The sequence below is a fragment of the Montipora foliosa genome, chromosome 12 (genome assembly GCF_036669935.1).
Source record: "Montipora foliosa isolate CH-2021 chromosome 12, ASM3666993v2, whole genome shotgun sequence".
Taxonomy (NCBI): domain Eukaryota; kingdom Metazoa; phylum Cnidaria; class Anthozoa; order Scleractinia; family Acroporidae; genus Montipora; species Montipora foliosa.
In genome coordinates this window covers 10,702,406-10,714,905 of record NC_090880.1, presented here as the reverse complement: position 1 = coordinate 10,714,905, position 12,500 = coordinate 10,702,406, and the positions used below count along the sequence as shown (strand labels likewise).

The window sequence follows — 12,500 nt, the reverse complement described above, 5'->3', positions numbered from 1 at the left end:
CTATAGAATAGCTATAGCTATCGTGTGTGCTGTGTTAACTGGCCTTTCGTAATTTCTTGTGAAAGGATCACTGAAGAGAGTACTGAGATTCTACATTTCTATGGGCATTTAAAATTTCCTCATGATCTTCGCGGAAATTGTATTCTGAAGTTTCTTTGCTTTCTTCTACAGAAAAATTCATTGCCGAACTATTGAATTTTACTTTGGAACTCACCAGTTTGGAAATGAATTTTTCTTGAACCACATGAGTTTTAAAAGAAAACAAGCACACATTCAGCGAGCGAATGGAAACGGAAAAGCGAGCGAATGGAAATGGAAAAGGAAAAAAGCCCTGGGGTGCAGAGATGGCGCAGTGGTGAAAGCACTCGCCTCCCACCAATGTGGCCCGGGTTCGATTCCCAGACTCGGCGTCATATGTGGGTTGAGTTTGTTGGTTCTCTACTCTGCACCGAGAGGTTTTCTCCGGGTAATCCGGTTTCCCCTCTCCTCAAAAAAACCAACATTTGACTTGAGTTGTGTTCATTGTTAATTTCAATTTACAGTGTCCCCAATTAGTGCTTCAGCGCTAGAACGACTAGACACTTAAATAAAGTTCCTTTCCTTTCCTTTCCATTTCAGTCAACTGTCAATAGCCAGCGAATAGAAATCACGATAAAATTAGAAGCCATAAAAAAAAAACTTGTTTAGTTCAAGGTCAAAGAATGATGTACTTTATTCCACTTTATCTCTGAACACGAGATCATTGACAATGTATTTCATTGAAACACGCAAGGTTGGCTTAAAACAAGAATCGGCAAAATACGGCAATGCAACCAAGAAAGGACGAACTTCAAACAAGATCCGCTCCAACACTTAATAAATAACGTTTAGGTACTTTAAACATACTTTTGAAAACACAAGCTAGTGAGATTTCCCCTCTAATTTTACGAGAACTCATTGCGATTACGTGTATATAACATAAGGGCAAAATGTTCTTGTCACTGTCGAGGCACAACGAAAACCAGTTGGGCAAACGGATTAAAAAAGCACTTGTTCGCTCGCATTTTAGAGCAAAACAAACAAACAAACAACTTTTTCTTTATGTCCAAAAGAGTACAGATAATTGTTATTTAATTCCAGTTCACAATAAAAATTCGATTTTCGATTAAACCACTTTTTAAAAATACGCATCCGTAAAAATAACAAACGGTTTAGTGCCCAAGGAAAGAATTTGTGGAGTAACTTCTTCCGCTAAGTATGAGCTATTAATGGTACTCTGTTTTGTCGTTGTCGTTCTCTTTCGCTCTCCTTTCGTTTTTGTTCTAGAAATAGGTCCTCCAGGCATCATGTAATCAGCGCTTCTAAAGATATGCCAAAAATTGCAATACTGGGAATAAGCAGCTCTATGCAAATTAAAAATAAACACTTAGCTTTAAGTTTATATCCCTCCGATGCTTGACGTGAATAACTGCGTAGACACCAGTGTGGACCACAGATATCATGATATGTCAAACTGCATTGAAACCAGCAAAAAATGCAGAAAGAAAACATCTTCCAAACCGTTTTCCACCGGAATACGAAAACCGTTGACTGTGTAAGAACTATAGTTGATGTAGTATCGCCGTGTAGCCGCGTCGAGCCACAGAAAGCACGCGAAAAATGAACCTCCTTTATGTTTAGGCGAGTTAACCTGGATTGAGCCTGCAATCCAATCGAAAAACCAGTATACCTGGTCAGCGGTCAACTTCAAAGAAACAGATGACCTCGATGAGCTCTAAGCTTGAGCCCGCGATATGGTCACGTGATACCGAAAAATCCACTCTGGGAAAGGATTCTTCGGTTCCTTTGATGCACCACATCCCACATAAATTGTCAGTTTTGCTCTGTGAAAGCTCACAATAAATGTCAGTTGAGGGGTTGTGAAACTACAGGCCTCCCAAGCTCACAACGCGATTTAAAAAAGAGAGAGTTAAAAATTACACTGCGACGCGCCTTACCGTGGCGCACAAAGTGCTTTACAAATTGTCCTCCAATCAGGATGTGTGAATTTGATTGACAGTCATGCCTCCTTGCAAAGTTCGCACAGTTGTAAATTGAACACCATTGCATGGGTTGTTGAGATAACGCTTTACACGTAATTGTCAAATTTGAAAGTTTGTTGGGTGGCCACGGTAAAGCGCGTTACACTGTAAGTTAAGTTGAAAAACTTTCCCTACCTCAAATATGTTGTTCATTTTTGTTTTGTGTCGATTCATTGGCCATTGCTGATACTGTCAAAATAAGTACTCGTCTATACACTCTTGGCTTGAGTGTGTATAAACGAGTACCGATTTCACTATATCAGCAATGGCTAATGAATCGACACAAAAAACAAAAGTAAACAACATATTTGAGGTTGGGAAAGTTTATTGCGAAAGAAAGACATTCAGTTTTCAACTTAACTTAATTTTTAACTCCTTTCACCATTAAACTCTCTTACTACATAATAGTTAAGCATTGCAAAATCGCGTTGTGAGCTTCGAGCGCCCGTGGTAAAGCTTACATATTTTCAAACTTAAGGACGGTGCCTACTAATTCAAAGGTATTTTTGCCCCGGTTCATGATAATGCAGAAAATGTAGATCTTAACAATTGTCATTGAAATCCAAAAAGAAAATTGGGAGTAACCATGCATTTTTCGAAAATAATTGATGAATACTACATGTAAAAAGCTTTAAAATACGAAGCGATGTATGGCGTTCTTTCTCAAATTGAAGCAGGAATGACGCAGTGGTGAGAGCACTCGCCTCCCACCAATGTGGCCCGGGTTTGAGTCTCTTCCTCGGCGTCATATGTGGGTTGAGGTCGTTGGTTTTCTACTCTGCACCGAAACGTTTTTCTCTGGCTACTCCGCTTTTCTCCTCTCCTCAAAAAACCAAAATTTGATTTGAGTTGATTTGTTAATTTCAACCTACAGTGTCCTCAATTAGTGCTCCAGCGCTAGATATTAGACACTTAAATAAAGTTCCCTTCCTTATAGCGCGATCCCAAGGCGCCTTCGTGGGAACGTTGTCGATTCGTAAGCTCCCCATTGACTTGTTTCGCCGACCGTCATCTCAACCTCGATGGATCCCTTTGCCCTTTTTTCTCGTACCATTCGCCAAAAGGATTTCAAGCGTGCCTTGGTGGGGACTTGTGGTTCACCCCAGGGGTGGGCAAGGCAGTGCAAAAAGGCTACACCATTATGCAAGGTTTCATCATACACACTTTCCTCTCTCTTCTCTTTTGCTGACTTTTTGTCCCATCTCGATTATCACGTCCTCCACTTCGACACAAAGGAAACAATTGTTAAATTTTGCTCGGGCAAACCCTAGAACCCTAGAACTTCAAGGATCCTTCCCCAAGCACTGTGACTGTAGCCTTTGTAATTTCACATTCGAAATTCAACTTCACAGTGAATCAGGATTGTAGGCCATTACCAGGGAATCAACATAAAAAAATAAAGCTGGAGGGCGGAAATTCTACACGTAAGAGCAAAAAGGTGAACATTCGTTGGTTTAACTGCTGTCATATTTATTCCATTAAATGAACATTTCATTCCATCCTATCAATTTCAAATATTTACTATTACGTTTAAAATACTGAAAAAATGTAAGGTTTTTCCAGGAAAGCTCTTATGGATGAGAAGGGAATGTATCCTTGGTTTTGGTGCCAACTGTCAGGTAAAGAAATAGACAAATACATAAATAAAGAAGATGGTTGGAAACCACGCAAGGACAATGCCAAGTATTGTGCTGTTCGTACCTGGGAAATGACAATCTTTTAATACGATTTTCAAAAAAACCCTCTGCAGCAATCTTAAACTTGAATAGATTACTTGGTGCCCCTTCACAGGAATCAGTTAAAACAGAAACCACTGATCCGGGATGAATTTACATGAATACAAACAAAAATTCCACATTTCATTTTCATTATGATGTTTTACGAGGATAAGAAACGCTGGCAGGAAGACTCAAGTCCCCTCGAGAAGCCGTCTTCATAAGCAGAGGACTGCTGGGATTCTTTGGTAATGCTGTGCCTTGGTGCAGTGATGGAGACAGACTTGATATGTTGAGTTTTGAGCCACTCGAGGATCGTATCCAGTCATCCTTAAAAACCTGCACTGTGAGGTGGGTAACATGATTTGATAACTTGTTAGTCACATGGGCAAGCACCATCTGCAACAAACGTAGCACTTCAAGTTAACGCAAGTGGTCGTTTCTGACGAATATTTCATGTCAGAGAATAGAGGTATCAACATCTCTTTTCAACAAAACTTACTTTGCTGACTGATCTTAACACTGCAAAAATTATTTACCTGTTCACTAGCATCCCTTCTTATTCTCACATGCAAGGATCCTGCCTATAAACGGAGGTTAAATAAAGTTCAGTCAATATTGTAAGGTCCTTTCTGCCAGGGCAAGACAGCTATGTCTTCTGTCTTGCGGTTTCTCTATTTATTTGCTGTCCGTTTTCCTATCGGTTTCATTTGGAGGCATACAGAATTCAGTAAAGCAAATGGTTGTTGAATTTGGAAGAATGTGCAAGGAGGAACTGAATCTCCAGCATCGAACTGGAGGTCAAAAATCGAAGTGCTGAATCCTACCATCAAGGCTATAACCAACCACTGTGCACCAGCCAGCATTTTAACAAATTACCAACACTGAAAACTTTGAGTGCAGAACAGACACAAATCCATGAATGCTACAAAAGTGACTCACCAATCTCCCAAAGGAAACTGTCCAGAAGTGCTCATTTCTAAATTCCAGAACCCCATCTAAGGTTGATGCCTGAAAAACAACAAAAACAAATGAATAAAACACGTTTTTTTAGAAAATGATAATGTTATCGATTTGATGATGAAAATTACGGGTAAAATCATATACCAGTACCTCCACGCAAATCTACACCTGACCTGCAATCAGTACGAATTGTTCTACCGTTCAAAAATCAGCTGACTGTGCGCAAACAGTTGAAGGATCTTGGTAAGATGTTAAACATCGACTTATGCCCAGTCTTCATTTCTCGAAAAGTTGGAGATCTCAAACATTGAGAAATCAAGCCCCCGTTGATCAACGAACAATCAGTAGTTTACAAATTTGAATGTGGCTGGTGTGATGCCAGCTATGTTGGTTACACGCGTCGGCATCTCTACCAACGAATCGATGAGCATAAAAGATCTGGATCAACATTCAATCACACACAAAGTCAACACCAATCAAGAACAATAACATCTAACATGTTTCGCATTCTTAAGCCAGCCTTTAGGGACTTTGAACTTGAACTTGAACATTAATATTCTTGTTATCTGTTAAATATTATATTTTGACGAGATGATGGTGTCATGAGGACACCGAAACGTTGTCTTAAAATAATATGTTTTTACCCGTAACTTTCATCATCAAATCAAGTACAAAATGGCTCTCCATTAAAATTCTAATCTTAGAAAATACGAGTTGCTCATTTGTTTCTATAATGCGTAGAATTCGGAACAGCACTGGCCACACAATCTTCTTCCTCCTCCCAGCTTTTCGGGGGTATACATCTGCTTTTTGCACTCTCTACCCGACAAGGAAACGAGTGCTTGCTCACAGCTCTCACAAGCTTCTGAGCAACCATAAGGTGTACAAAAAAGTTTTGACTTGCGTTTGGAAATCCAATGAAGCACTCGCACTCGTTTTTGAAAAACTTCTCATTTTCTATCGATTAGAATTAAACGATCAAGAGTTAAATTGCATGGGAAACACTCTTCAAAACTTACCTCACGAAGACACTTGTCTATTTGACTCATTGTATCAGCTGTACACGTCTGCATTAAAGTAGACAAGAGTTGCAGGATAAATGCAAGCAAAAACAGTAGCATTAAGAAAGTAGGAAGATGGAAAGATGGAATGCACACATCATGTATACTCCTTCCCGGAACAATTGGAATTAGATTTGTTTTGAGTTCACCCAATTACAAGAGTGTTCTTTGACCTCGTAAGCACAAGATTATCGTGTCCCCAACCTTCAGTTGGAAGGTCGCAACTTGTATAATTGATTACCCAAAAGCTGACACTCAATAAACTTTACTAGATCATTAATGTTTACAATCTTTAAGGTTCATTACTTATTTATCGGAATAAAATTAATTCTTGTTTCATATAATTTATCCAATGAATACTAAAGTTGTTCAGTACGTTCGGAGGGTAAGAAAAATTGGGCAATTACCTACTCTGTTGCAAACATTACTTCTGCTCATTACCTGCAGGAGAATTTGCCCACTACATATACCAAGTGGCAACATGGTGGCCCACATCATAAATGCAGCAACTATTGCACACAAGCTGTCTGCGACAAACGAGTTACTGCAAAAAACAAAACAAAACAAACAACAACAAAGCATCATCATAATACGTAGCTACTGAAAAAGGCAGAAAAATTTGTGGCAGTCAGTTTGCTTTGTTGTCCGTAACTAGTACTTTTTGGCTGATTTCAGTTGACAAAATTGTTTACATCTTGATATCATTAATATGCGAACTTAGGTAGTGCTAAAACATTTCCTTCACAAATTGTAACAGTTGTAATGTTTACAGACATTTTATGGATTGGTGACAGATTTTACAAACCTTACTTTTTATTCATTTTAAATTAATGGCAATTTAAATGCAGTCTGGTCGCCTGCACCATTATTCATTTGATTGCCTTAATAAGTATGACCTTGTGACTGGATACGCTATTTTACTCACTTGTAAGAAATCAAAGCATCTGTGGTGATGACTAAGGCGGCACCTGCTATTCCCACAAGAGCAATTGGGTTGAACTTCTGGACAAGAACTTGGCTTAGGAATGGCGCAAAACCACAGATACTGTAATTTTAATAAAGATGATTCACTTTCAATGAAAAGAATGCGAGTCCACATAGTCAAGCTTTGCTTTTAGTCTTAAACATGTAAAAATAATCCATGAGCCTTATTACACACAAGACTTAAATCAGTGAAACGAGCTTTTTACCCAATAAAACACCGTCAAAGTCAAAAGCCTGGTGGCAAAATTTATTATAATCTAAGGGGTGAGTGAGGATGATTGCCTTAATCCCTTAATTGAAATGTTTATGCACATAATTATATTAGAAATTTTAAGACAGTTTCATTGGCAGTGTCCAGTCATCATTCTCTTTACGTGTTCACCATTTCCAGTTCGCCAAAGGGGCTGCAGAATGTTATAAAATAGGTCCCCAAAGAGTTGGCGTGTCTACTTGAAGGCTTGCAATAAAGTAAACATTGTTTTACAAGCTCTTTGTCAAGTGCAGTGTGCAATCATTTGCTTAATCCTTTAACTCGCAATAGTGCCACTTATAGATTTTACTCTGTCTAACGCCAGACGATTTTACTCGTCAATGGGGAACACAACGGGGCTGAAAGGGTTAATCAAGCAGTTTTCTCTCAATAAGGTATTGCCAAATTGTCAAGCTCTGGTTTTACCTTTCAATACTCAAGAATAATCCACAAGCCTCATAACCAACACGACTCCTATCAATCAAAGCAACTTGTATTGCATTGCATTGCATTGCATCTCATCGGGAAGAGATAAAGTGCAATACAGGGACTTCATATATTCGCTGAGTCTGAGCAACCGACGCGGACGTTATTAAGGTCTCGGTAAAGGAAAATGAGGAGTCCGCGGAAAAAAAATTGTCATGCCGTTATTTTTTGTATAGGGTCAAACTATATTAAAGCTAATAGATTGAATTACTTGAATAAAGTTTTATTTTTTTAAAATTTAATATTGCCTTTTAATTTTGACGTCTCAAACTCAGAACAACCGAGTCTCCTGCAGAAGCTCCTGCCCCTTCACTTTATTGCAAAACAACCGCACTTTGTTGCATCTTAGTCACAGAAGAATGCACTCCAATACCGCGTGAGGAATTTTTGATATGTTAAGAATTAAAGGAAACATCACGCACCAAAGTCGAAACTCTCATCTCATACTTAATTTAGGCAGAAAAAGTGCCATAAAACTAGTCTCCGAAGACAAACGAAAAATTTCTCACACGGTATTTGGAGTAGTACAATCATCTATTAAAACCAGTGGGGACAGGAGTTCCGAGAAGTTGTAATTTTGGCCTCAAAACAAAACCCTTGCAAGTCCAGCTTGAGGATTTATCGTGCAGTTTACGGTCTGTTGAATAACTCCGCCTCCTACTTGAAAGCCAATTATGCTGAGCCAATCAGCGTTCGGGCACGTGCTAAGCTGTCGATTGACACCCAATCCTCTCGCGTGTGATTGACATGATACGTCAATCATTTTTCGCGCGCAGATTATGGCGAGAGACAAAGAAAACGATTTTTGCGGTTTTAAAATTAATTTCTCAGAATTCGTTTTTTTGGACAACTAAGAGCTAGAACAGAGTTGTCCACATAACTGAAAAGCCATCGGAGACTAAAGGCCATGCTCAAGGAACAATATGGTGGACAGACCAGTTCATTAACAATTAATGAGTGATTAACTGACTTTGCAAACAAAAACTCATGGATGAACACCAGAGGACCAAAATAAACGACAGAGTGGTCCAAAGAGCAAGGCTTATGTTGCAACAACGACATCTGTGCTTTGTGAATGTTGTAGGGGACAACGGATGTCCCATAAATTAACAATGCCTCAGAAGAACTATGTTAATGATTTAACAGCTTCCCTGAGTTTCAGTCCTAAGAAATTCTGGTCCTTTGTTAAAGCGCGCACGGGAATTAGTAATGTGGCTAGTTGTTTTGAATATGAAGGGAAAAGAGCGCACTCACCCCCCGCAAAAGCCGACCTATTTAACGTATTCTTTCAGTCTGTTTTCCTTAGAAACGTGTCGGACTCTGTTAATATAAGTGAATATCAGTGGCCGACACATCTTACCGAATGTGTCACCAGCGACTTGTCATGTAGTAAGGAGAAGGTGGCAAAACTGCTTCATTTATTAGATGTCAGTAAAGCTTCTGGCCCTGACAATATTCCTTCCAGAATGTTTAAGGAATGTGCCACGACTTTGGCGTCACCCCTGGCATGTTTATTTAATTAGTCATTGTCTCTAGGAAAAATCTCAACAGAGTGGAAAGAAGAAAATGTCGTACCAAAACCCTGGCTCATAACTACCGTCCGATTTCTCTGACTACCGTTGTTGACAAAATGTTGGAGTGTCTGCTACACAAGCATATCCTAAAGTATTTAACCGACTTCCGAATATTAAGCGATAAACAACATGGCTTCCTACCAGGAAGATCTTGTGTCACCCAGCTGCTTCAGTTGCTCCACGACTGGTTTAATACTTTAGATAATCTCGGGACGGTTGACGCGGAGTTTTTGGATTTTGCCAAGGCTTTTGACAAAATCTGTCATGTTCATCTTCACTACAAGCTTCAATGCTATGGTGTTCGAGGTCACCTATTATTATTGGTTGCGCGATTTCCTTGCCTCAAGGAAACAGCGAGTGGTGATTGAATGTCACTCCCCTGAATGGTTTAACGTCACATCAGGGGCAAATACGTTGTTTGTTTCAAAAAATTATTCGATAAAAAGGTTTTTCTGAGATTTCCAACCTTTGTGAATTTACCATGAGTTCGTCCTATGAACACGTGAGCCAAAGGGCCTCTGCTGGGTGACCCCTTAAATGGTCTTGATGACCCCCGACTTGAAAAAATTGACTGGAACGCTGCAGTTCAACACCACCCAACTCAGTCCCTTATGTTTTTGAGTAACACCTACCACAGGCAACCCAGTTGCTCATCGAGCGTCTAGCTATTTCACTTTTTCTGTCTTCAATCGGTATATTAGTGAAAACTGCTGTTTTCTCTAGTTGCCGATAATACAATGGACCATAGGATACCCCTGGAAAATTTTCGACCATAAGCCCTACCACTGCGGCCACTGTTCTTATAGGGACAGGGCCCTTCTTAAACAATGCATAACAAGCGTGACTTTATCAGCTTTGTCAGAAGTCATACTGACATTCATCCTAACTGAGTTGATCAAGAACCTCAGAGATTTTACCTCCTGAGAGGGTTCAAAATTAGACTTAGTTTCATGAATAAAGAACCCAAATGATTTTAAGAGGAGTATGGTCTCTTTTAGCCTGCTCGCAGGCGGGAGATGTTGTTGTTGCGCGATCAGACGCCATATTGGAAGAGCGAGGGATAGGTCTGGGCCGGGTGGCCAAAACGAAGATGTAAGAGCGGGAAAGAGAGGGTAAGGAAAGCTGCCTTCCGGAAAACTAGTCTTTTCTCAGTAGCTGCCCACTTTCTGTTGAACTTCCGGTTACATGTCACGCCACAATAATTGACCAATAAAGTAAGAGACCGTAATAAAGCTGTCAATCACTTAACCGTGCAGTTGAAAACAAACTTGCTCTGGTGCGTCTACTTGCACCCAGAAAAAAGCGGTTAAAAATGTAAGCAAACCGGCAAGAACTGCTGCAAACGATAAGTGTAGGTTTTGCCAATTCCTATTTCTTGTTCAAGACGAAAAGTTTGAAAAATCCGTGAAGCAAACTTCGAGCAGCGAGAACACAGTGTTCAAGCAATCATGGACAAACTGTCGGTGTAAGTTGGATCAGATACGCAATTAACTTAATTTCTATCGAAAAAATATTTTCCAACTCAATGGGTAAGGCCAAGGACGCTCTCTCCGCTTCAAAAGTCAGGAACCTTCTTTGGATATTGAGCTCATAATTCACATGACTGACCAAGGATAACGCTTCCAGGCATCTCATTTTTACAAGCTGAATCTCATCTTGATTCATTGACTTTGCACCCATAGCAGTACATGCAACCTGCGCTATGGGAATAATACCTTTCACAAGGGCTTGCTGAATTTTTGCCATGTGCATGTCACATTTCCTCGAAATTTCCTCCATATGCCTGTGTTGCAGCGCGTTACCTTGGCGTAAGCCCAGTTTTCTGGGTGGACCGGTCTCTCCAGTTTTTCTTTTAGGGATGGCTCCACCATTTTGCTCCTGCACATCTTCTGTATGAGCTTTGCGAGCTGTTAACTTTTCAGTGCAGCTCCAACAGAGTTCTCGGACTCATATTCTTTAGTCAGCTCACGCAAATCTTCATCATCATCATCACTATTAGGAGAGTGTTTGTCCTGCTGACCTCTACTGTCAGCTGAGGTAGATGGTTGGACGTTCATCACCTGGTTCCAAAGATTTTCACACTCAGAGTCGCTCAAGTCTTCGCTCATGGAGCCGATGTCAGGGCAGAGCTTTTTGGTGGGAATGGAGCTCTCGCTCATTTTGCCTTTCCGTTTAATTGCAGTGGCTTTTCCCTTCGTAGTTTTGCCCTTTGTTGCATTAGGGCTTTCCACCACTCTCTCTGTCAGACTCTGAATCGCTAAAGTCAGTGAGGAGATCTGTTCTAGCGAGATAAGGCAGGAGCTGCCTGTTTATTGACTGAAAATGAATGGCGCAGACCGTCCACCGCTTTAGTTGCCGAGTCATACTGGGACAAATGTTCTTTGTTAAGGTCTCCATCGGCCATTGTGGACTCCTGTAAATCACTATCTCGCTCCCACATTCGTAGTTTCCGCTCGTAATTTAGCGTAAGAAGGAAAACTGACTTTGCTCTCTAAGAACTTGCTCGCTCCGCACCAATTATATACCAAAAACGTTTGAATGGGCTTTTTTTTTAGAATTTTTAATGTTATATAATTTCTGTCAGTCAGGTATATACTGACCAATGTCCTTAAAAAAAAAAGCTCAAACAATGGCACGGTTAAGACTTCCTTCCTTTACATATTTTAAATTTACGGTGATTTTAATTTCAGAGTCTCACCTATGACCAAAATCATTCACTGCATCCTGAAGCCAATTTGACGAAGCAGCTAAAAGAGAAAATTTAACTTAGCCAAAGTAGACAGCACAGTAACAAACTGAATGACTAAAAGACAAGCAAGGAACTACATGTTTTATTTCGGTAAATTTAAGAGGAGTAATGATTACTGTAATCTGCCTATAATTTATAAAATTGAAGCATTCCCACCTTCCTCATATGGGATAGAAATCGAGCACTTCACATTAACCTCTATTCAGTTTACTCAGTTTAAAATATAAGTGCTACACGGCCAACGTTTGTATAAACGTAACCTTTCCTTGTACTTGTACATGTTCATTGCCGTGACTTTAACATCTTCAGTTCCCACGGCCTGCTCCCGTCTGACCTTGTAGCTCAGTCGGTAGAGCGGCGGAGATCTAACCCGAAGGTCGTGGGTTCAATTCCCACCCTGGTCAGAGTTTTTCTCTGTCCTTGTGTTGACCCATTTCCATCAGTAGGGCTCTCACATGGTTCATACGGGATAGAAATCGAGCACTTCACATTACACTCTATTCAGTTAACTCTCTTTATAAATTGAGATAGCCTGAGAAAACAGCCAACATTTTGCAACGCCACCACTGGCTTGTGTCACGAAAAGGCAGGGAAAAATTGAGATAGTGATAGGCGTAAACTAGGAAATGTAAAACCTGATTAAAAATCAAAGAGTTTT

General features: G+C 40.1%; 1 protein-coding gene across 1 annotated transcript in view; it reads right to left on the bottom strand.

Moving 5' to 3' along the window:
- Positions 1-3,509: 3,509 nt before the first annotated feature.
- Positions 3,510-12,500, bottom strand: part of LOC137980119 (zinc transporter 6-like) — a 28,557-nt gene continuing 19,566 nt past the window's right edge. Inside the window, exons 10-16 of the mRNA XM_068827479.1 lie at positions 11,792-11,840; positions 6,725-6,844; positions 6,241-6,343; positions 5,758-5,805; positions 4,718-4,786; positions 4,315-4,359; positions 3,510-4,174 (exon numbers count right to left, since the gene is read on the bottom strand). Coding sequence (XP_068683580.1) covers positions 3,929-4,174; positions 4,315-4,359; positions 4,718-4,786; positions 5,758-5,805; positions 6,241-6,343; positions 6,725-6,844; positions 11,792-11,840 — 680 coding nt within the window. The 3' untranslated portion in view covers positions 3,510-3,928. The remainder of the gene's footprint in view (positions 4,175-4,314; positions 4,360-4,717; positions 4,787-5,757; positions 5,806-6,240; positions 6,344-6,724; positions 6,845-11,791; positions 11,841-12,500) is intronic.